Source organism: Prorops nasuta, unplaced genomic scaffold, assembly GCF_024137725.1.
Source record: "Prorops nasuta isolate Cenicafe-Biocafe unplaced genomic scaffold, Cenicafe_Pnas_1.2 PNAS00067, whole genome shotgun sequence".
Classification (NCBI taxonomy): domain Eukaryota; kingdom Metazoa; phylum Arthropoda; class Insecta; order Hymenoptera; family Bethylidae; genus Prorops; species Prorops nasuta.
In genome coordinates this window covers 259,919-280,869 of record NW_027116864.1, presented here as the reverse complement: position 1 = coordinate 280,869, position 20,951 = coordinate 259,919, and the positions used below count along the sequence as shown (strand labels likewise).

Here is a 20,951-nt window from a genome sequence, read left to right as displayed (position 1 = left end):
ATAAATAGCGGGTATTTTTTTTAAAATTATTTATTAGTTTTATCTTTATTTCGTTCGGGATATATTCAAATAAGTTTAAAATTAATTAGAAGTTTTAATATACTGGTTTCAATGAAACTTGAAATTTTTTAATCAAGACATTTTTATTGCACTGAAAACTGTACAAAAAATATCATTTGGTCAATACATTAACAAAAATAACTACAAAGAATTTCCTAAAAAATATGGCTTTTTTTATTCTGTAAAGTTTTAGTAACTTACGAATAAATCTGCAGAAAACACTCACTATACGTTTGTAAAGAGGATATTGATTTAAACTTGAAACAGTGCACAAAACTATAATAACATTTATTAATTTAAATTTTTACAATTTGCGCATTAACAAAATATCTGAGTTTTTTTCTTAAATATCTTGAGTCTTTGAATTCATTGTGAAATATTTCTTTAATGTTTATTTAACATGTTAAGTTTTGTAATAGTGGCACAATATGTGTGTGACAATACCAACAAGACTATAAGCTTTAATTTTTAAAGCCTATAATATAAATCTTTGCTATTTAGGAACATTTAAAAAAATATTTATAAACATTCTTGAAACTTTCACAAATATATATGCTTTTAAAGAATAAAACTATAGTCTACATAACGCGTATATATGTTATATATCTATATAAATATTAAAATAGTATTTATGTGAAAATATTTTATATTATAGGAATTAAATGCGATAAAATGACAAACTACTCCTTATTCAAAGTAAGAATAACAGTCAATTCGTGTAGACCGTCAGCGTTTTTTGCTTTGCATTTATATATTTCAGTATAAAAGTTTACTCATCACGAACGCTAATTCTTCATACGAAAATTACTAAAGTAAAGTAAATAGTTAATTGGCATTTTCTGAAAATTTGAAAATTAATTTTTTAATTTGCACTCACGTTATAAGCCGATTTGGTCGATACAAGCATATGAAAGTCTTACAAAATGTAACTTTACGTATCACATATCATGGACAATATTTAATATTAAATTTTGTTGTTAACCATTTATAAAATTTTAATATTTGCAGTGTAATGATTTTCAATAACAACGTAATACGCTATAAATCGCTGCACTATTGCTTCTCTAATAACAAATTATGAGATTCCGCAGAGTGGGGGAATCAGTCAATCGAAGCTAATATGCACAATTGATCAGAATTGATGCTTTCTTAGATTATTCTTATCTTGAACTTATATGAACGAAGAATACGATATCTTTTATTCTTTTTATGAGACAAGTGCTATTAGGCATTTCTTATAGTGACCGGAACAATCGCCCTAAAAAAAAATGTTTTCTTTTTAAATATTCATTTTTAAAAATAAAATTAATTTTATAAAAAGGTATACTAACCGATATACAGTCCTCCAAGGATTCCCCGAATAATTTACTGAATTCTTGCTTGATTTCTCCCATATCTACTTCAGAGCGCGTAACTACTAATCTAATTAAACGACTGTCATCCGTTCCAAGTCCTTTCATGCTTTTGTGCAATTGTTCCGCAAAAAAGCCAGGTCTATTCTTCACGCACTTAACTATTAAAAAGTAAAAGTTTTATATAATTATAATGATAAATCGAAAGGTAACTAATCGAAATAAACAATTTATTCACCAATTGCAAGAAGGCCCTTCTTAATGTCACCAGAAAACTCATTTTCTATCGCAGCTTCAATACTGTGACCAGTTACGTTCTCATATTCATGAAATATTTGTCTTAACTGTGGTACATTTCTTTGTACCAAAATCGCGTTAAAGGTTGATTCATCGGTACCGAAACGTAGCTCACCTAAAAGATTCGAAAGTATATGAATAGTACACAATACACGAAATAGCTTACATAACAACATTATAAAAAAAAGAACAAATTGTATACCTGCTTGGAGAAGTGCTTTGGCATCCTCTATAGCGGCAGCAGGATTAACATCAAATGATTCATCTCGATTGGCACAACAAAGTGAAACTAGCAAACGCTTGAAATTTCCTGATGTGTCAGAAATAAGATCATCTTCCAATGATTTCCCATACACTATAAATTGAACATTTAATATATATACATCTAAATATATATATGAAGTTATAAATAAATAAAGAAGAAAACACGTTTTATGTTGAACTTACTGGCTTCATATGCTTGTTTAATAACACGAATTTCGTGATTTGACATTGTACATAATACTTCAATCAAAACACATTCATCCGTTCCGATTCCAGATAAAGCTTCAAAAAGTTCTTTAGCATAAAATTGAGGCAATGGTGTCATCATTGCTAGTATTAATTTTTCAAAGTTCCCTGATAATTCTGATTTCAAGTCCTTAATTAAATCCTATAACACAGAAGGTACAGAAAATAAAATTTTATAGTAAACAAAGTTATTACAGAAATTTTAGAAGAAATAATTTGAATCTCACTTTTCCATAAAGAGTTTTAAATTGGACCTCAATTTCTTGGCGTTGTAAGTTGCTACGGTTTGCAAGTACTTGAATAATTGTCTTCTCATCTGTACCAAATCCCTTCATAGCCTTTCTCAGGGCTTCCGCATCAGCTCTAGCATCAAATTGGGGAAACGGCACCACAGTAGGAGATAACTGTAAATATGAAAATCTAATATAAATTAATGTGAACATGGTTAATATAACCTAAAAACAAATACATATATTATTAAAGACAAAGTGCTATGTGCTGAGTCATGTACATAATAACAGACTCTCACCTTATACACAGAATGTGTTTTTCGGGGGGCTGGGGCAGCACGGTGCGGAGAAGATAAATGACCACCAGAATAAGGAGAATGAGCAGGTCCTGCCCCCTGCCCCCCAGGATAATTTCCACCTGGATAAGGAGCTGAGTTACCTGGTTGTAAAGGAGATGGGTAAGGAGAATTATGAGAGCCACCAAAATACTGTGGTGCATCTGGTGCTTGATGTAAATTGGGATAATTTTCATAGCTTTGGTGCTGGGAAGGACCGGATTGTGGCATTGCACTAGGGTATGGCATGGATCTTGGATAAGGCATATGTGCGCTTTGTTGCGAATATTGAGAGGGCTGACTTATGTTTTGGTTAGAATATGGCATTGGCTGAGATGGATAATTAGATGGCTGTGGAATCGAATGTCCACTGTTAGGCATGGGATAAGGGTGAGCCGGCTGAGCTGGATATGGAACAGCTGGAGGATACTGTGAATATGGTTGTGGCATTCCAAAACTAGCAGATGGTGCATTTGAGAAACCATAGTTATCATTTTGAGTATAAGGAGCAGAGGGGGCAGAAGGTGTTCCAGGTGGAACTCCAAATGATGTTGGCGTTTTTTTTCCTGGGAACGGCATCACTGGTGGTCCCTTGGATTATCAGGTGGAAATAAAAATAATAGTGTTTCTTGTTTTTGCACATAAGCCAATACAATAAAGCATTAAAGTTTAAACGAAAAGTTGATATTACCTGATACCCATAACTCATGTTGAATCCTTTCTTTACTCGTATCACTTGAGCAAAATCTAATAAGACAGATAAAAATATTAGTATAAAATAAATCCTATTACTTACAGACAAAAGAAACTAATTTTTTTCATTTCCAGCAATATTGTATATATACTGTTTAAAAATGAAACTATTTGCACACGGATAAATCAAAATAAGATAAAAAGAAAATCAATTCAACAGTGATTACTCGTTAATAGATATCTTTATAGCTGGTAATAAGTAGAATGAGATCTTATCAAACGAATTTTTTTGATAAAAGTTGGAACACTATAGGGAACGCCCAACAAGATTGCTATCGACTACGTAATTGTGTCAACGACAAACGCAACTGAGTAATGAAACCGCGCTCCCCCTAATCCCCTTATCTTATAACAGTTGGGTTTTTCGATAAATACTAGAACTTTCGAGATATGTTGATCAAAAATATTTTAAGCTTAACAAAAAATAAGGTTCAACAATGTTTACTTCAGCGATGTTTGTTGACTGATCTGAGCTTTCCGTTAGCTTCTTTTTTAATGTACCGAGGTCCTGACAATGGCAGAGCTAGTGCACTTAGTAGAGAATAGAGTGCTCGTCGGCTCCGCTCTACACGGCTATACATACGTATGGCTTTGGCTAAGGCGGCTAAGGCTAATTGCGTCAAAAGTGTGTGTGTGTGTGTGTGTGTGTCAGAGAGAGGGAGAGAGAGTGTATTAGCACACGTCATTACACGCGTCACAACAGTTTCGAGGAACGGAATGGAAATGGAATGGAAGGAACCGCTGCATTGACGTGACTTAAACAGGAGAATAGTGGAGATTGTATTGAAATATTGTCTTATATGTATATATCCACGTGTAATTGCGCGCTGCTAAAAAGAATAGTAAAAGAGTAAACGTCTGTGATGCTGGTAAAAGAGAAACGTATAGCAGCTATCAATCTTTAAACGCATTGATGTCGCTTCTGATCTGGTTGCAGTATTTTTCTATTCACTCGATGATTGATACTGTTCTATTTTAGCGTATAACATAAAAAAAATATATATTGCCCAAAAAGTATGAAACTATAGCCTTCTATTCGAAATTAATTACTAAAAATAGGGGAAGTGGATAAGAGAAAGGGATTTTAGATAGACCAAACGGACAATCTTTAAAATAATTTATTAAAAATGACGCATACTTTATATTCGAGTCAGGAGTTAGTATGGAGAATGGTACAATAATTATAGTAACTATATGTATGTCGTGTAAGCATGTCTCCGGAGGATCTGCGTTAATTTATAATTATCTTCTTGCATTATAATTGTAGGTTTATTGATTATTCGATCTGTTTAGAATGAAATAAAAAATGCATAATACATATTTAGAGGAAGATCAAGCGACACGACCTTATACATAAGGACCTCTGAAATGAATTGAAGTATATAATATAAGTATGTAGTACATACTGTGTGTATTGGGTAACTATGACGTCACGTGAAACGTTCGATCCCGTTCACGTGGTTCATAAAATATTCTTTAGAAATGAATCACGGCTCATAAATGACTCAGCAATACTCAGCATAGATCAGAGAATGTGTTTCATTTTTGTGTGTACAACTCTGACTGCTCCTACGATGCTTGCTTTAGCTTCTCCGCGTGTCGCAAGATGTTCGACTAAATAAACACCAATAATTAAAATGGACGTAGAGTGTGTGCGTTACGTGTATAGTAAACTATATACGTGGTACGATGTTAACGTGTGCGTGTGCGTTTCATCAGTGTGTGTTATTGTCAGATTTTCTCCTGACCCCACGCTTTACCACATTCAGCTCTTGCTTGTTTTGTTCTTTCGCAATTGTTTGCAACAATCTCTTTATCGATTAAGTATTATTGTTGCTTTGATTTAAATGCCCGAATAAGTTATCGTTAACTACAAATCTTTTCAAACTAAACGAATAATTTAAATTTAATTATACCATTTGTCGAATCACGTGAGTTGTCAGATTGGTGCAGTGATCGTTTAATTGAATAAAATGATGGGCCTAGAGGTACTTTAATCTCTTTTTTTGTCTAATTTTCTTTGTTTTATCGTCTCCTCTGGTTCTAATATAGAGCGTAAAATACATACGGTCGAAAAGTTGCCAACTTGGGAAACGTGTATGGTTTATGAACAATTCCTATTGTATGTACGTAATATTATGAATGATATTATAATTAACTTAAGCATTTATATATTTATATATGTATATATGCATTATGTATATACGTAGCCTATTGTAGAGTGGCTCAAACAATGATAAGATTATTGGCGGATAGGTTTTCATATCTCCTTTGATTGGATTACAACGAAGATAAAATTAATGTGTAGTAGTATATATATATATATATATATATATATATTACGTCCTCCTATTCGATGAAAATATTTCAACTAGTCTTTGGTTTAAAATAACAAATTAACGATCCATTCTTTATAATATCGGGAGCTCCCAATGACTTCGTACCTATAGAATCAACTCTCTAACTATATTATATATTACATATACTAGATAATTTACGAGGTATCGTGGTTCAACTGCACGATGCAGCTTTACATGGCAAAGGAAACAGCGAGTTGGCAAATAAATGTATATATATAAAATCATTTTGTACCAGAACAAAATTAATTAATTATTATCTCACAATTACTAAAGGAAATAGGAATCGTTATTCGGCAGTCTTTTGGAGAGCACGGAACTCATAATAAATTTCTACGCTGTTATATATACGATTTTTCTTAAAATAATATACTAAGTAGGACAGTACATACATTTTAAGATTAAGATGATGTACAAGCGATTGAAAAATTTATGTAGTAAAATATTTTTAATGTCTGTACCGATCGCAAATTAATTGTACAAATTTATAATAGTCGTAAAGGCGGAGGTTGCTTAGAGCTGATTCTTCTAATGTCGATAATTGCAATATAAATATATTTTATAAATAATAAGCATAGTAGACTGAAGCACAGATCATTTAATCATTAGTCTATCACTGAATAAAAATCCAGGTTTTTTTAGAAAGAGAGAGAGAGAGAGAGAGAGAGAAACGAAACGAAAATAATTAAATTTATAGTTACGAGAAGAAAGGGTAATAAACTGTTTTACCGGCAAAACACACACTCACACACATGGATTCGCGCAGTGATATAAGTGGCATTAGTCAGACAGACACAACGCGACTTAACTGTTGGCTTGATTTTGCCATATCACGCTAAAACTATTACATATATACACATACAGGCATTGTCGCTTACGCATCGTCTTAACGTGCGACAAAAATTAATTTATGTCGTAGATGAAATGAGCAGAGAGAAAGAGGAAAAAATAGCGAAAATAATATCCTGACATTATAGAGAAGAAGGCTTTTTTCTTTCGAATAGTATCTTACGAGATCGTGGCGTCACTCATGATCAAACACACACTATTCAAGATCAATTTACCCAACCACGGATATGATTTACATCGTACTTATGCTCTAAATAGTATCTAATAATCTACATAACTATTTGCTTACAATTGTCACCTAAAATTTCTGAAACTCGCGCTTATTCGATCTGGTAAATTCAGAGCCAAAACCCCACGATTAGATAATTTTTATTCTGCGACTAACACTTGCTTCATAAATAGAGCCAACTCGTTTAACTCGTGAAAATACCACAGCGTGGATTGTTTTGGCTTTGGAAATATTCCACCAGCAAGATTATTCCTTTTGAGAACTCGAGAGTTTGATTTAAATATGCATTTTCTCTATATACCGTGTGTATGTACAAATGAAATCGAAAATTCTTTGTGATCTTGTTGGTCGATTTCGAGTATTCGATAGGTCATTTCGATGATTCCTATTATAGATTACGGCGATTTTTTTGTAGCTTCGTAAGGACACGCGCGTACCATACCACGTACACAGTACACAGTACACAGAGTACACACAGATAAAGGGAAAGAGACTGGCATAAACACAGGGGAATAATGCATGAGGACCAATTGACAAGTGGCAATCTATACACAAATTACGAACACGGTCACGATTGGTGATTAGCCGAATTGGCTGGGGTACATACAGCGAGGTTCACGTGCGAGTGCCGCGAACAGTCAATTGTGTACACTCAAACAAGGCTATTCAAGTGAGAATATGCGAGCAGCCGAGCAGTCCCTCCCTGTTCCTGGCATTCCTGGCTCCTGGCTGCTCGATGAACCGTGTCGTCTGTATAATGGTCTGTGTATGTATACAATCAAAGTGTGGTCGCGTGTGTTTGTTGTGTTGTGTTGTGTTGTGTATCTGGTATGTGCGCCATCTATAGGAGCTCCGTTCAAAGCTCTCGTGTTCGACAGTAGTAAAACTTTAGCTGCGCTGCGGTAATAAATAACGACATGGTCATCGGTATCGCGATTTGCGCCCCACAACTACGCCGAAAGCTCTAAAAAACCAACGACACTTGAACCACGAGAGCATTTATCTCCATACCTATGTGTCTATGTGTGTGCGTGTGTGTGCGTGTGTTACCTCGAAAATGATAGTCGAGATCGTCAGAAACCATAAAAGCTTTAACCTCTTCGGCCACGATGTTGCGTGTATACGATCTGCCGGCACGACAGGAAATCCTCTCGTCGCCATTCATGCAAGCTCGACCATACTTAAGTTAACCGTTTTCTAACAGCACCCTTATTATTGCTCCATCCATGCCTTTTCACTATGAAAATCCATGACGAGAATTTTTTAGGAATTTTTATTCACCTCAAGTATATAAAAGCCCTAGAGACGGAGTATCGTTAAAGAAATTGTCTTGTACGCAAAATCATCTTGCTAATTGACTATTAAAATTCAACTGGATGAATAGATAAAAAGTCCCTTATCACGATAGTAAGCTTCGTACTTGTCTCGTGCACTATACGGCACCAAACCAGCACGACACGGCACAGTACCTACCACACAGTACGGCAAATTATATGTAGCATTTATACTATATATAGCACTGGACCGACATAACCGGCACAGCAAAATAAATTTTTTATACTCCAAATCCATTGCTGTTTGCTTCAAGACGTGTCTGTCCGTGCCGTTTCCTAATTCAAACTATGCGACAAACACTTTCATGACTCGGCAGCAACCTGCACGGACCGTCAAAACATTATTTGCCAGAATGTGTCGGTCGGTTCGCGCCGGTCGGCACCGTTCAGCTGCTGTGCCGTGCTGGTAAGTAGACGGTTTTGTTTCAGTGACGATGTTTTCGTACGTGTATGTTAAAAGTTACGTGGCCCAAACACTCTGTCAAAATCTTCCTGATACGTTCCAGACTTTCTACGCGCGGACACAACTTTTTAGGTTAGAACGTTTCAGGAGCGTTTTAACGAGCGTTATGATTGCTACGTAGAAGTTTGACTCATTGCAGGAGCAGCGATTTTTTGTTTATTCCGTGGCAAAAACGACGATATACACGCCGCTTTTTTTCGTGAAATTTCTCTCTTGCTCTTTGTCGTTTTAATTACAGAATGAAATATTATTAACAGGTGCTCGCTCGTGCCGGGGACGATTAGCTTTTTATGTAATCGAACAAAATGAAGAATACTGTCAGTGCTTTACTTGTAAGATTTTTTACAAGTAACAGGCTGGGACGAGACGCAGAGATTACGCCGTAACTGGGACAAAACGTTAAAGCCGATAGCTCGAAGCCCGATGACCGCGATATTCTTAAACAATCAACCAAGCCTCGGTGATTGTTATCTGAGAATATTTAGTATAAAAAAAACATTGACAATTGTTACAAAAGTGGCAGTAAGTAATCGTTGAAATTCGTTTCTTATGGATCACAGCATACTTATAACAAGTAAGTATTAGAATAGTTTCGTAGTACATTTTATCCAGGCATCTCCGACCTTTCCTTAAATAATGAATTAATGATTTCGCAACATTTCGCGTGCTTCTGTTAAAGAGTATTCTTTTTTTTACATTTGTGACAGTTTAATCGCTTAGTATTGAATGGGCTTAAAGAAATGAAGATTGGCAGAGATATACGATCGAGTCAGTCTTGGAATTTTCGCATAGTGTTTTATTTGACGACGATTTTCTAGAATCGTGCGATTGCTATTGACCTTGGTCCCAAAAAGTAAAATTGGTAGATCGTCGTGGCAGGAGCGAGACTGATAAAAAACTATTGAATGCACTTATGTATGAAACAGTAATGAGGATATTTGCTTGAAAAGAGAGAATTTCAAAGACAGTCGTAAATCGTAATCGAACGGGTTCATGGTGGATGATCAAAAGAGGTAAAGATAATAATGAACTTATTAGAGATGCGCGCGGATCTCTCTGGCTACTGTACACTGGCCATCCATAAGAATATGTATGCCATAAATGTATTATATTATTGGATAAAAATAAAGCACGTTTTCAATGGAAAAATAGTCGTCCCGAGGAGGTTAACGATCGTCCTTCTAAGGTGGGTTCATCCTAAAAACCGCCAGGACAATATAAATACATGCGTGCCTATATTCAAGACAGTAATAGACCGTTAAAGAAGAAGGGTAACAAGAGTGGTGATGGCAGCACCACTAACGCGACACGATCCATTATTTAGGGATGATTTTTGCTCTGTATTCAGATTATTCAGACTACCATCACCCGATGTTATTGAGCCAAAAATTGAAGTTAAATAAATTAGAATAAAATTGACTTTTACGGACCACGAAGTTTTGTTACTGCAGTTTTAACAATATGGGCGCGTGATTGCCAAGTGGTGTAATCTCGTACAATCATCGAGAAGAAGAAATATCGAATGTACAGCTGTATAAAAACTGCTTTAACGAAATAACTTGAATTACGTTTATGCGACGAATCGACTATTGACTCGGGTGTTACACCACTCGATCGATAGGTAGATCTGTCTGACTTTTATGTACATTAATAAGTTAGTACTGTGTGCACATATTTCTTCGGCTCGCAGCATTCGGTTAGTTCGGCAGTGTATAATTGTTGTTGTGTGCACTATAGAAAGCAAAGTGTTTTGCTGCTTATCGACCGTCTCAGCTTTCAATTCACTACTCTTTACACAACTTTATATCCTTTTTTCCACGATTCCCCGATACAGCTGTAGCTCGATCAGAACTTTTCATGGAAAATTTGATAAAATATTACGCTCTTACTGACTAAAGGTAATAGTATGGCATTAGAGGCTCCGCTTGCTAAAAACTTCCAGATCACTGCAATCGATAATAACATGCAGCAGGGTGAAAGTAATTTATTCGCGGTTTTCTACGAGGACATTTTTCGGCTGCCAATTATTGCCTCAATTTTTCTTCCCAATTTTCGATACATCCATTAGCTGCGGTCACGTAAAAGCCTCGAGCGATTAGTGTGACGAACAATAAAACATAAATGCCTTGCGAGGAAAGTACCGCTATTGCAGGTCGTGGGTTCTGATTATGCGATATAGTTCACATGCTGTGGTTAGCGCCCTAATAACTTGATTATGCAGAGGCGAGATCCTAACATGAATAAACGCGTTATGTGAACTCGATGAGCGAGAGTGTACCGAAAGCAAGTCTCTGATTAATTTGAACCAAGTTGCGACACACTCGTAATATAAGAGCATGCTTCGTTAAAGATGCGCGACTACGTTTTACATATACCCCCCTGGTATTCCAGTAATAAAAATTAATCGTTCAAAATGCTCTTCCACTTTATATCCTTAATGAAAGAGGACATTGGACGAGAAGAGTATATCCGTTGGAACAATCGCTTCTCTTTAAAGTTAATTCTGGAAGGCTAAAAGTAGCAAGCGGAGTCTCAAGCGTAACATCATTATGAGATATAAATAGATCGATCGGTTAACTATTTACAAATATGAACAAGGTTTACAAGCCACGGCGTCTGTGCGCCGATGACGGTGCGCGCTCGCTCGCTCGCGCGTTCTCGTTCAACGAACGTTCTTTTCTTTCCCTTCTGCCCAGAAACGCGCGACTGGGCGTAACAATAATGGTCGGAGCACAGCTCCGAATAAAACAGCATTATATATATATATATATATATTTATATATATGTATATATCACATAATTTCAGACTACCGAAAATTCTACCTGTCATTCTTATTCTAGTTTTCTTTTGCTCGCTCAAATTCATACGCTAAAATATTTATAAGTCAATCGTTCTCCGAGTCTGCGCAAACCAGAAGACCAGTAATGTTCGTCCTTTAAACTCGACAAATCATTTCGCGTTAAGAATATTCTTAACGGTAGATTTTTGGGAAGTACCAAAACTGGAGTCCATTGCGCGAGTCCCCGAGATGGAAAATATATTAGCGATTGAGTCGTTTAAACGAGTTAATTGTTTAAACTTGGTCAGTACATCTAGCTGTAGGTATAAGTATATATAGGTAGAGGAGATTTCACGCAACTGATCGATTAGAAAAAAGAACGCAGCGAGAGTCCTTGCGGGTAAGGACACGTTAAAATTGTCTCTAGCCCGGATATAGTCGAGGATATCGAATAACCGGTAAATGATAAATAAGTATAAGATTATTCATTGTGCCGAGAGCGAGCCTACCGGATTCGATTCGATGTCTTCCCCGAGACAAGAAGGAAGGATAGGAGGAAAAGTGTTGGAAATAAGCTAGAGCGAGCATTGCACGACTGCATCTACGCCAATGGCGTGGCAAGGCGTATCAGCGGGAAAAGGGAAAAGCCTGCTATCGTAGTATTACATTCAAGGGAAATAAATGAATGGGGATAATGACGTTTTTTCATTGACCGCAGCCTATATAGCTACAGACACTACAGCTGGAAGCGCGTAAAAGGCAGTGCGCCTTAAATTTGAAAAGTTTATTGTCTGCACCAAGTGCGAGTCTATTCCGATGGGGGGGGGAGATCTGCGTGTTGGCGGTGTAAAGTGGTATCGCGTAGAGATCCACGAGGAAGAAGAGGAGAGAGCATCGAGGAAGGAATCTGGCAGGGCCCGCGCGATTCTCGTTGCATTGATTCATGTCGCGGCGAAGAGCAGATTGGTGGATGAACGGGAGGGAGATGTTGTACGCGGGGAGGTCCGTCTCTCGGTTAAGCGATCCTGACGTAGAGGCAGGCAGGCAGACAGGCAGCAGCAGGCAGGCAGACAGGCGACAGAGTTCTGTGCGTCACGTGGAAGGAGGAGGGCCGGTCGTTCCATGGTTGATTTTACCTTTCGATTAGATTTCAAGGGAAATCGTGCGGTAAAGTGAGCGGAACGTGGGCCAGGAAGAAGGCGACACGATCGTCACACAGTGGTGACTCGGTCTACTTCCACGTATCGCACAGAACTTTCGCTCTGTCAGCAAATCACTTCCTTGCCATCGATTATGGCCGTTTCGGAGGATATGCTCTTGAGCCGGTGCTGGGGTATCGAACGGTCGCCTCGCTGTCCGCATATTCTCCAAGCGACGAAGCAGAGAACGGCCAGAATCGTCACCACGGCTAGACTCAGCAAGCCCAGATGAAGGGCCGGCAGTTTCAGTAGGATCGAACAGTGCGTGAATGCCTCGTCGTAGCCCGACGGGCAGTCGGATGTCCCGTCGCACCACAGCGATGAATTTATACAAGCGTTTAACTCTGGACACCTGTGTGCGCAATCTCGCCTCATTTCTACACCATCCGCAGCCGATGGCCTGAAATTTCATAAACCGTCATCAGACGCTGTATTCAGACAGCTATACACCACCCTCCCCTCCCCTTATCTCTAAAGGACGACCGAGAGACTACCTTACACTTTTATTTCACGAGTAATAATTAGCCGAGCGAAAAAACCGAGTGCCAGCCACTACACTTTCCATCAACGTTCAACCAGCCGTGACACGTTAAATTGATTCTTATATATATATAGCAATTTTATCCGCGCTTTTAACGCGTCGGACTGATATATCCGCCGCCGCTGCCGCCGGCACACGCTCCGTTGGGGACTTTGATATATATCACAATTGAATCTTTTTTACTCCGACATATTGTGTGTTGACTGCAGCCTCGACGCGACGCGACGCGACGCGACGCGATGGCCGGGTCGAACCACCATCGACTGTTGTGTCGCTTCGTAAGAATCAGCGAGGGAACATATCGAGCACAATGATGCTCGCATGCTCGCGCATCGTGGATGAAAATCTACGCGATATCAAAGGGTATACGATATGTGTTTACAGGGAGCGGTGATAATGGGTGGAATGCAAGGGGTAATCTAGCCGTTGATCGATATAAGGTGCAACTCGGTTTTGGAGCTTGGAGTTACACACCTTTTGGTGAGCTCGATCCACGTAACGGTGTAGGTGTCCGGTTCGGTGGCGAGGAACTCAAGGGCGATTGCTCTGATCGGGTCCTCGGCCGGTGCCAGGATCATCGCTTTGCCTCTGACGGTCCAACCGCTACTGAACACCTCCACCGTGTTGTGCCTGGACTCGTGCGCCGGTTTCGGACAGACGGAAACGTTGAGCTCGCCACCCGTGTGCACCACGATTCTATTTCTCGTCTCGCATCTTGTGTCGTTCCTCATGACGATCCCGTTCATCTTCACGTACAAGTATTGTTTTGGTCCTGGATCGATGAGCCACGGATGCTTCTCGCAATTCCTCTGAAAGCATTTTTCTAAAGTTGCTTAAAATTGCATTTATCACTCATGAGAAATTCTCTCTTCTCTCTTGTCCCGGCGGCAGAGTAACGTCGGCTGTGGCTCAGCCTTATATTATAATCTCTGCAATGACGGAGCCAAGTGCAGTGGATGGACGTACGTACGTACCTGGTCTTCCGTAATCAGGGGAAATTGGTATTTTATTTCACCCGACGGTCCTTTCACTTTGCGCTTCTCCAAGCACGGTACGGCCTTGACAAAGTCCCAAGTGCCTTCGAAGAAAAGGTTGTTGTAATCGTCCAGAGCATCCATGGCCAGCACCGTGAAATGAACCTCAACGGTGCTGGATGTAGACCTGATATTTATGGGCAGCGATCGATTCGAACAAAGACAATCGCGTTGAACCGGTGGTGCGTTTTGCCAAGGAACGTCCATCACCTAACACGAATACCATTGATTATTATAAACAAAGCATTTGTATCATAGATTTTTCTACAACCATGCGAATAATTCGACTCTCCCTCTCTATACACACGCCGTACATCATTATTATTTCTTATAGAAAGAAAGTTTCATCATCGCGGTTTAGAATGTTCTCAAACCTGCCAACTCATTTATCACTCGACTTGGTTCGATCGGCTCATCTCATTATGAGCCGATCGACAAGTTTTTGAAAACGTTTAAGGCAACAACTGCAGCATTAATTAGTTGGCCCGCCCGCCGTTAACTAGGCTACTGCTCGCAGCGTTTATTCCATCGGTAACGAACAAACTTTAAATTAAAAGCTGAGAAACTTGGCATCGTTGCGGGGAGTAAGCTTCGGCTTTTATATTAAACGAAAATTCTGTAACACGCTCCAAGATCAAAAGCACGATCGTCCTGAGTAGGATAACTGATAGTGGAGCTTCTTACGGGCTTGCGCAAACTTCAATGATAAACAAAATGCGCAAACTCGAGAATGAAATCTAATAACGTTGAAAGATTTGCGTTCCTCTGGCTTGGCAAGCTTTTCGCCGTAGCACGGCAATAATGCCATTGATATTTTTCCTTGCTATAATTCAAAATAAAATTCCGCCGAGTAAAAGTGCTGTAATTAAGTAAAGACTTGTGTAAAATTAAATATCAACTGTAGGATGACCTGCGGCGAGAGAGAGAGAGAGAGAGAGAGAGAGCGCGATGAATCAATCAACGGACGCAACGTCGAATAGCACATACTCATTGTATCTGCAACATGAATTAGTTTTGCACGAGTATTCGAGCCTAAGGTCCTGAAGAAAGGAGAGCAAGAGGAGTGTTAGGTTAAAAGTATTCGAAAGAATTAAGACTTACCTTGAGGGCAAAGTTATCCGATCCAACGCAGAGCAAACGATTGTAATTAGGGCTGGAGACACTTCGGCATGTTCGGTTCCCATTGAGCAGTCGATTGAACCGCAACTTGACCACTTCGCCATACTCTCCCTCGAAACGGTATATACAACTGCAAAATCCGATCACGCTTGCACTTTCAGCACTTAATCGAATCTCACGATGGCTCGTTGGTTGTGCAAAGGAGAGGCCTCTGATCGATATGGAAGAAGATTACGAGGGACGCGTCATCCTGCATGATCGTTCCTTCCTTCTTGCTCGTCGACCGAGCATAACGATTTGAGGTTAGGTTCGCGAGGATAGTTTTCTTCGCCGTAGCAGGTAGCTCCATCCACTCTCCTGTGCTCAACCAACGGAAGCGGATCGACCATGTAAGTATCTCATGCCAGAAACGGAGCTTTTAAAGCCAAATTACTGCCGCCGCCGCGTATCCCATCTATCTACGTGCAATTGTGCATCTTTCACACCTTTCACTTATTGGTGTTTTGGCGGTAAAACTGTCAGTTCGAGCGCCAAAACCGCGCCGCGGGCACGTGCTGTCCTCTAGCAAGCCTCGCGTGGACTACCCTACCCTGTTGCTCTCGCTTTCACGAATTTCCGCTTCCGTTACGCTTTCCAAGGGAGCTTCTGTCTCGCTCGAAGCCGGATCAGCCCCGTGCTTTTAAGCGGATCAATGGGATGTGAGAGAAAATTTTAGACTTTTTTTTTATTTTATACCTTTCTCGTCCACGCCCTTTCCCTCCAATCCTGTCCTACACTTTTCCGTCAAACCTAACAACCGCTTCATAAAACTTTCAGAGCAGCTACGCCGATTTATTTGTGCCAAAAACTGCGTAGTTCCACGCGTCCAATTTAATTCAATTAAGCTGCTATATTATTAATTGTAATGAGCTTTTAATCTTCGCTGTGGGGACGGGCTAAATATTTGCGCGCCAACGTTTAAACGCACAAGGGTGGAATCCATGCAACGACGTAAATGACCCGACTGCTCTTTCATCGAATTTTCTATAATTATGTCCCGATTCAGCATTATTACCAGTACCAATTTAATTCTATTTTTTTTTTCATAAAAAGGTGAAAAGTGAAAAACGTGTGGAAATTAAACGGTATTTTCTATAGTGCTTTTTAAATAATTTACCGCACGAAATGCATAAAATAATTTGCAGATTATTGGCCAAGTATTAAAAAAATAACGAGTCATTGATAAAAATGCGATTACTGCTGGTGCTTGACATAGAGGTGTATATATATACATATACTATAGTATATTAAATCGCGCGCTTCGTGTTAGCACTGGGTACGGTAAGTGAAAATAGTGCAGTTTGGGTCGCAGGCACAACAAAACCTTAAATTCATTTTAAGCGGCCGTCGAGTTTAAATTTTGCAAATCTCCACTGAATATTTATAGCTGAGAAGATTTGGAAAGTAGCGAGTACTTTTAGACCGACACGACTACATTTGAAAATATATTTTCTTTTTAAAAATTGTCATTAAATACGTTTGAAATAATTAATAATTTGGTGTCGATATATAAAAGCAAGTGTAGCAAAATACTGTTATACAAGTTATTGCAATGATCGAAACTCTGCAATGCGAGCCGATAGTATAGTGTGGTATAAGACACACACACATTTTTGATAAGTAAAATTAGCGCATTTTGGGTGAGTGCGCGATGTCAGGAAGCACAAAAGGACTAGCTGCGCGACGTGCTATCGCTTTGCGTGTCTAACAAAGGGACACGCTGACGTGCATCAATTTCGAAATTGAGAGATTGTTCGTGCATAAAGAGGTGGGTTTCGAGGCGAATAGGAAAATGGAGGATTATCTTGGCAGTTTTGCATGATCCACGACAGACCATCATTATAATCGCAAGCCCCTCTCGTATAGCTTATTCTTTAATAAACCTTCTTTTTCTATACCAACAACGAAGCTCTTCCTATTTATAAAGTCAACCTTAAGAACACACATTATACACAGCATAATCGCAAGACTAAGCGCCAGGAAAAAATTTCAACCGCAATTAATTTACATTCCTAAAAGAAAATCATAGCGCCTGATACTTTGGCTCGTGTCAGTGCCGCGTTTATGACCTAATTACAATATGCTAGCTGCGTGTTCTTGAGAGAAAAACTATTCGATGAGCAAGTAGCACGATTTAGGTAAATCGAGCAGCGTTGGAAATAGAAGAGTGGTCGTTGATCCTCGAGTACATGTATATATATATATATATATATATATATATATATGATTAGAGCGTAATTGAAAAATAGAATGGGCTAGAAGGGCTTGTTTACCTTAGGTTTTTGGCGCCTCCACGGCCGTAAAGGAAGATATCCCTGGAAGCCTTGAAGTGTCGATCGGGATAACGGTCCCTGGTACGACTGTAGAAGACACGAGAACAGGAACCAGTGCCGTAGGGATCGCCGTCCTGGTGCAGATCGACGAACTCGTAGAGCGCTCGAAAATTGACAGGCCTTCAATGAAACGAAATAGAGCAGAGCTTCATTACTGGGGCCTATCGTTATCTCGTTAGTCGGATGCTCATTATAAAGTACCAGCACTCTCCGGGGAGACGTACGTGCAGCCTGCTGTGTAAAGGATTAACTGGACCGTAGGATGCACTATAGCTATAGAGCACACCCCGTCACACGTCGACGATAACGCTTCGATAAGCCTGTCTCTCTACCAGCTTAAATAAAATTCCGATATCTATGCGCCTTCGCGACACAAGAACCCTACCACCTTATACGTGCATGTATATAGTATATATATATATATATATACCGACTCTCTCTCATCTCCACCTTCCTCTCCATATAGATCCTCTTTCCTCATTGCACCCCTTTCTCTATATTCCTCGGCTGTCAATTTCGCCTTGTGGTTACTCGACCTCTAACTCGCTAATAAATATCTACAAGTTATACGCGCAGGATCGTGGCGTTCTATTCTTATTGGGATCTGACATAGTTCAAGCGCTCCAAGTGGTTAAAAATGAAAGCAGAGGAAGCCCAGGTTTTACATTGATTCTTATGGATATTTTTCAATAAATTGCAATTTATTATTGAAAACCTTAAAACTTTTGAATATGGGAGAAAAGTTTGTACAGATATTTTCCATCGAAATCATTATAACCCTCCTGTAATTTCAATAGACATTTAGACACTTAGGCTTTCATGCGCCATATTCGTTTTTTTATTTATCTATATATATAGACTCCGCACACGTGTCAGATCCCAATATCAATGCGGCCACTCGATTATCTCAAAACATCCGACGACCGGAATAAAACCAATCGTTCGTGCAAAATTTTTATGGTTTAGAGGAGAATATAAAATGGGGGGGGGGGGGGAGTCACATTGGTTTCACTTCGTAAGGTCAATTGAAGGTTAACGCGAAGGTTATTTTAAATTAGTTAAACGAAAAATTACGTTTTTTATCGTATATTCTTGTAGTTGATCTCAAGAGCTTTTCAAAACACTCTTGCCAGTTTTTCATTTCATTCGGTCTTTCAGAAGATATTTCTGTTCCAGACTGCACATGGTTAACTGTGAGTTCGTGGTTGAAATAGTGTGTGTGTGTGCGAAAGCCACGCTATATAGACGCATAGTCGCTCACCCATGCACGTACGCTCCCAAAAGGACGTATCTCGTGAACGACCGACCGAATGAAATGAAAAAATGACAAGAGGATTTTGGAAATCTCGCCCGAGGTTACAAGAATATAATCTAATAATAAGAATAGTTATATTTCGTTTAAATTACTAAAAGAAGCCTTCGAGTGACCTTTCAAGGTTAATCCAATGATATACTATCCAATGTCCCTTTTAAGCCATTAAACTTATTTTACTGTCCCGAATGATATTCCCTCATTGATTGTCATCAGGTTTTCGGATAATCGAGTGTATCGATTAAAATGTATCAACTTGTTTAACAAAATCCGTACGAGGTACTCGGATCACGCATCGATATGGTATAACGTTTCTATATATAAGTCAGTTGAGCCTTTTAAATAAAATTGCGATATGTACGCATTCGCGCGACAAGGCTCGTAACGTTACGAAATCATTCAAGTTCATCTCTCCATTCCTTATTTCCCTCTATTCCTCATTTTCATACCTTGACGATCCACTTTCGCTCGCGGTAACCTTCGGTCTCCCTTAATATATTCTCATCATTTATAATACCATCGTCCTTATACGAGGCACTCGCGTCACACGTATATCATATACAGTAACTCTCTGATGAGCCTTTCCTGCAAAATAGATCAATTCGGACCAAAAAAAAAAAAAACTATAGTGATAAAAAGTCGTGCAAGCTCATCTCTCCTTCCTCCATTTGTCTCCATCTGCCATTTTCATTGCTCGAAGACCTATACTTCCGCTTGCATTACCCTCTACATACCTATATATATATATACTATATTAGCTGTATTCCGAAACCAGTCGAAATCACTAAAAATATACCAAGGTTTCTATACGCTATCTGACACGTTATAGAAATTTCAGTACTTTCAGTGAAATTACCTGATTTCGGAGTGTAGCCTTTACAAGGGAGACCGTACGATGCATTAGCGTCACACGTCGACAGTAACGCTTCGATAAACCTGTCCTGCTGGTTAAATAACGGTCCAATATTACCAATGAACTCGCGTAACTTCATTTCCCCTTTCGTATATACATATATATTACATGTTTGTCCTACTAGAATCAAAGATAAATATAAGAGTAGCATTTGGTACATATAGAATGAAAAAAAATAGTTTCAGGTGTGAAGCTGGCTCTTGTGGCAATAAAAGAAAAGTATCGAAAGATAAGCGCCGCAAGGGATAAGTAAGCGCGTGAGAGAGATAGCCGAGAAAGGAAGTAACCGTCGTCGTTGCTCTGCGTATCGCGTTGGACGTTGGATGAAGAGGTGAGGAGGGGTGGAGGAGGAGAAAAGCTGAAGAGTTTGAAGACGGGGCAAACTTTCCATTTCAGAGGCAAAAAGAAATACAATCTCATGAATATCGCATGTCTCGATCCCGTTGGAAGGACGGCCGGCAAGCGGTAGGCGGCAGGAGGCAGGTAGGCAAGTCGAATGAATAAAATGCGCTGCTACCGCAGGCAGGCTGAGCAGTAGTGCGGCAGTAGCCATAAGCCAGGCATCTCCGTTTCCCTGCTTGCTGTTCGCTCGCGCGCTGCGCGCTCTCCTATATATACTCTCGCCAATCAATACACACCGCGCCGAGCTAGCCAACCGACGACGATTCAAGCATAAAGCAAGAAACCGCACGAACACTATTATTGCCTTCGATCCGATCTATCAAAAATGAAAGGACGGCGCGTAACGCTGGAGGAAAACGTATCCGAGATGATGCGATAAAGATTAGCAGTCCAGCTTGTGATTTATTAGTGACGAAGGTTATTCTCTCTCTCTCTCTCTCTCTCTCTCTCTCTCTCTCTCTCTCTCTCTCTCTCTCTCTCTCTACCATATATGTATGTAGCTGCTAAAAA

The 20,951-nt window shown here is 39.3% G+C and overlaps 2 protein-coding genes across 5 annotated transcripts in view; both read right to left on the bottom strand.

The window, feature by feature from the left end:
- Positions 1–200: 200 nt before the first annotated feature.
- Positions 201–4,127, bottom strand: LOC136784746 (annexin B9-like). Of its 2 annotated transcripts, none has more exons than XM_066745635.1 (9): positions 3,983–4,127; positions 3,476–3,531; positions 2,749–3,375; positions 2,447–2,623; positions 2,157–2,361; positions 1,912–2,064; positions 1,651–1,824; positions 1,392–1,573; positions 201–1,318 (listed from the first exon to the last, which is right to left on the bottom strand). In XM_066745635.1, exons 2-9 carry the CDS (start codon positions 3,491–3,493, stop codon positions 1,268–1,270), a joined length of 1,587 nt encoding a protein of 528 aa, XP_066601732.1. In that variant the 5' UTR covers positions 3,494–3,531; positions 3,983–4,127; the 3' UTR covers positions 201–1,267. The 2 variants fall into 2 exon arrangements, with proteins under 2 accessions (XP_066601732.1, XP_066601733.1); XM_066745636.1 differs by lacking the exon at positions 3,983–4,127 and adding an exon at positions 3,705–3,961.
- An 8,682-nt stretch (positions 4,128–12,809) lies between these two features.
- LOC136784729 (uncharacterized) overlaps positions 12,810–20,951 on the bottom strand; it is a 104,123-nt gene continuing 95,981 nt past the window's right edge. For all 3 annotated transcript variants that reach the window (XM_066745603.1, XM_066745604.1, XM_066745605.1), the window contains exons 11-15: positions 17,755–17,934; positions 15,425–15,572; positions 14,264–14,533; positions 13,764–14,098; positions 12,810–13,148 (exon numbers count right to left, since the gene is read on the bottom strand). In XM_066745603.1, the coding sequence (XP_066601700.1) occupies positions 12,815–13,148; positions 13,764–14,098; positions 14,264–14,533; positions 15,425–15,572; positions 17,755–17,934 (1,267 nt within the window). In that variant the 3' untranslated portion in view covers positions 12,810–12,814. The remainder of the gene's footprint in view (positions 13,149–13,763; positions 14,099–14,263; positions 14,534–15,424; positions 15,573–17,754; positions 17,935–20,951) is intronic.

Excerpts from the sequence above, each read along its gene's own strand:
- LOC136784746 (XM_066745635.1), bottom strand. Across the intron at positions 1,825-1,911 it reads CAAAGCACTTCTCCAAGCAG|GTGAGCTACGTTTCGGTACC; the intron begins GTATACAATTTG and ends CGAATCTTTTAG. Across the intron at positions 1,574-1,650 it reads GAAGGGCCTTCTTGCAATTG|TTAAGTGCGTGAAGAATAGA; the intron begins GTGAATAAATTG and ends ACTTTTTAATAG.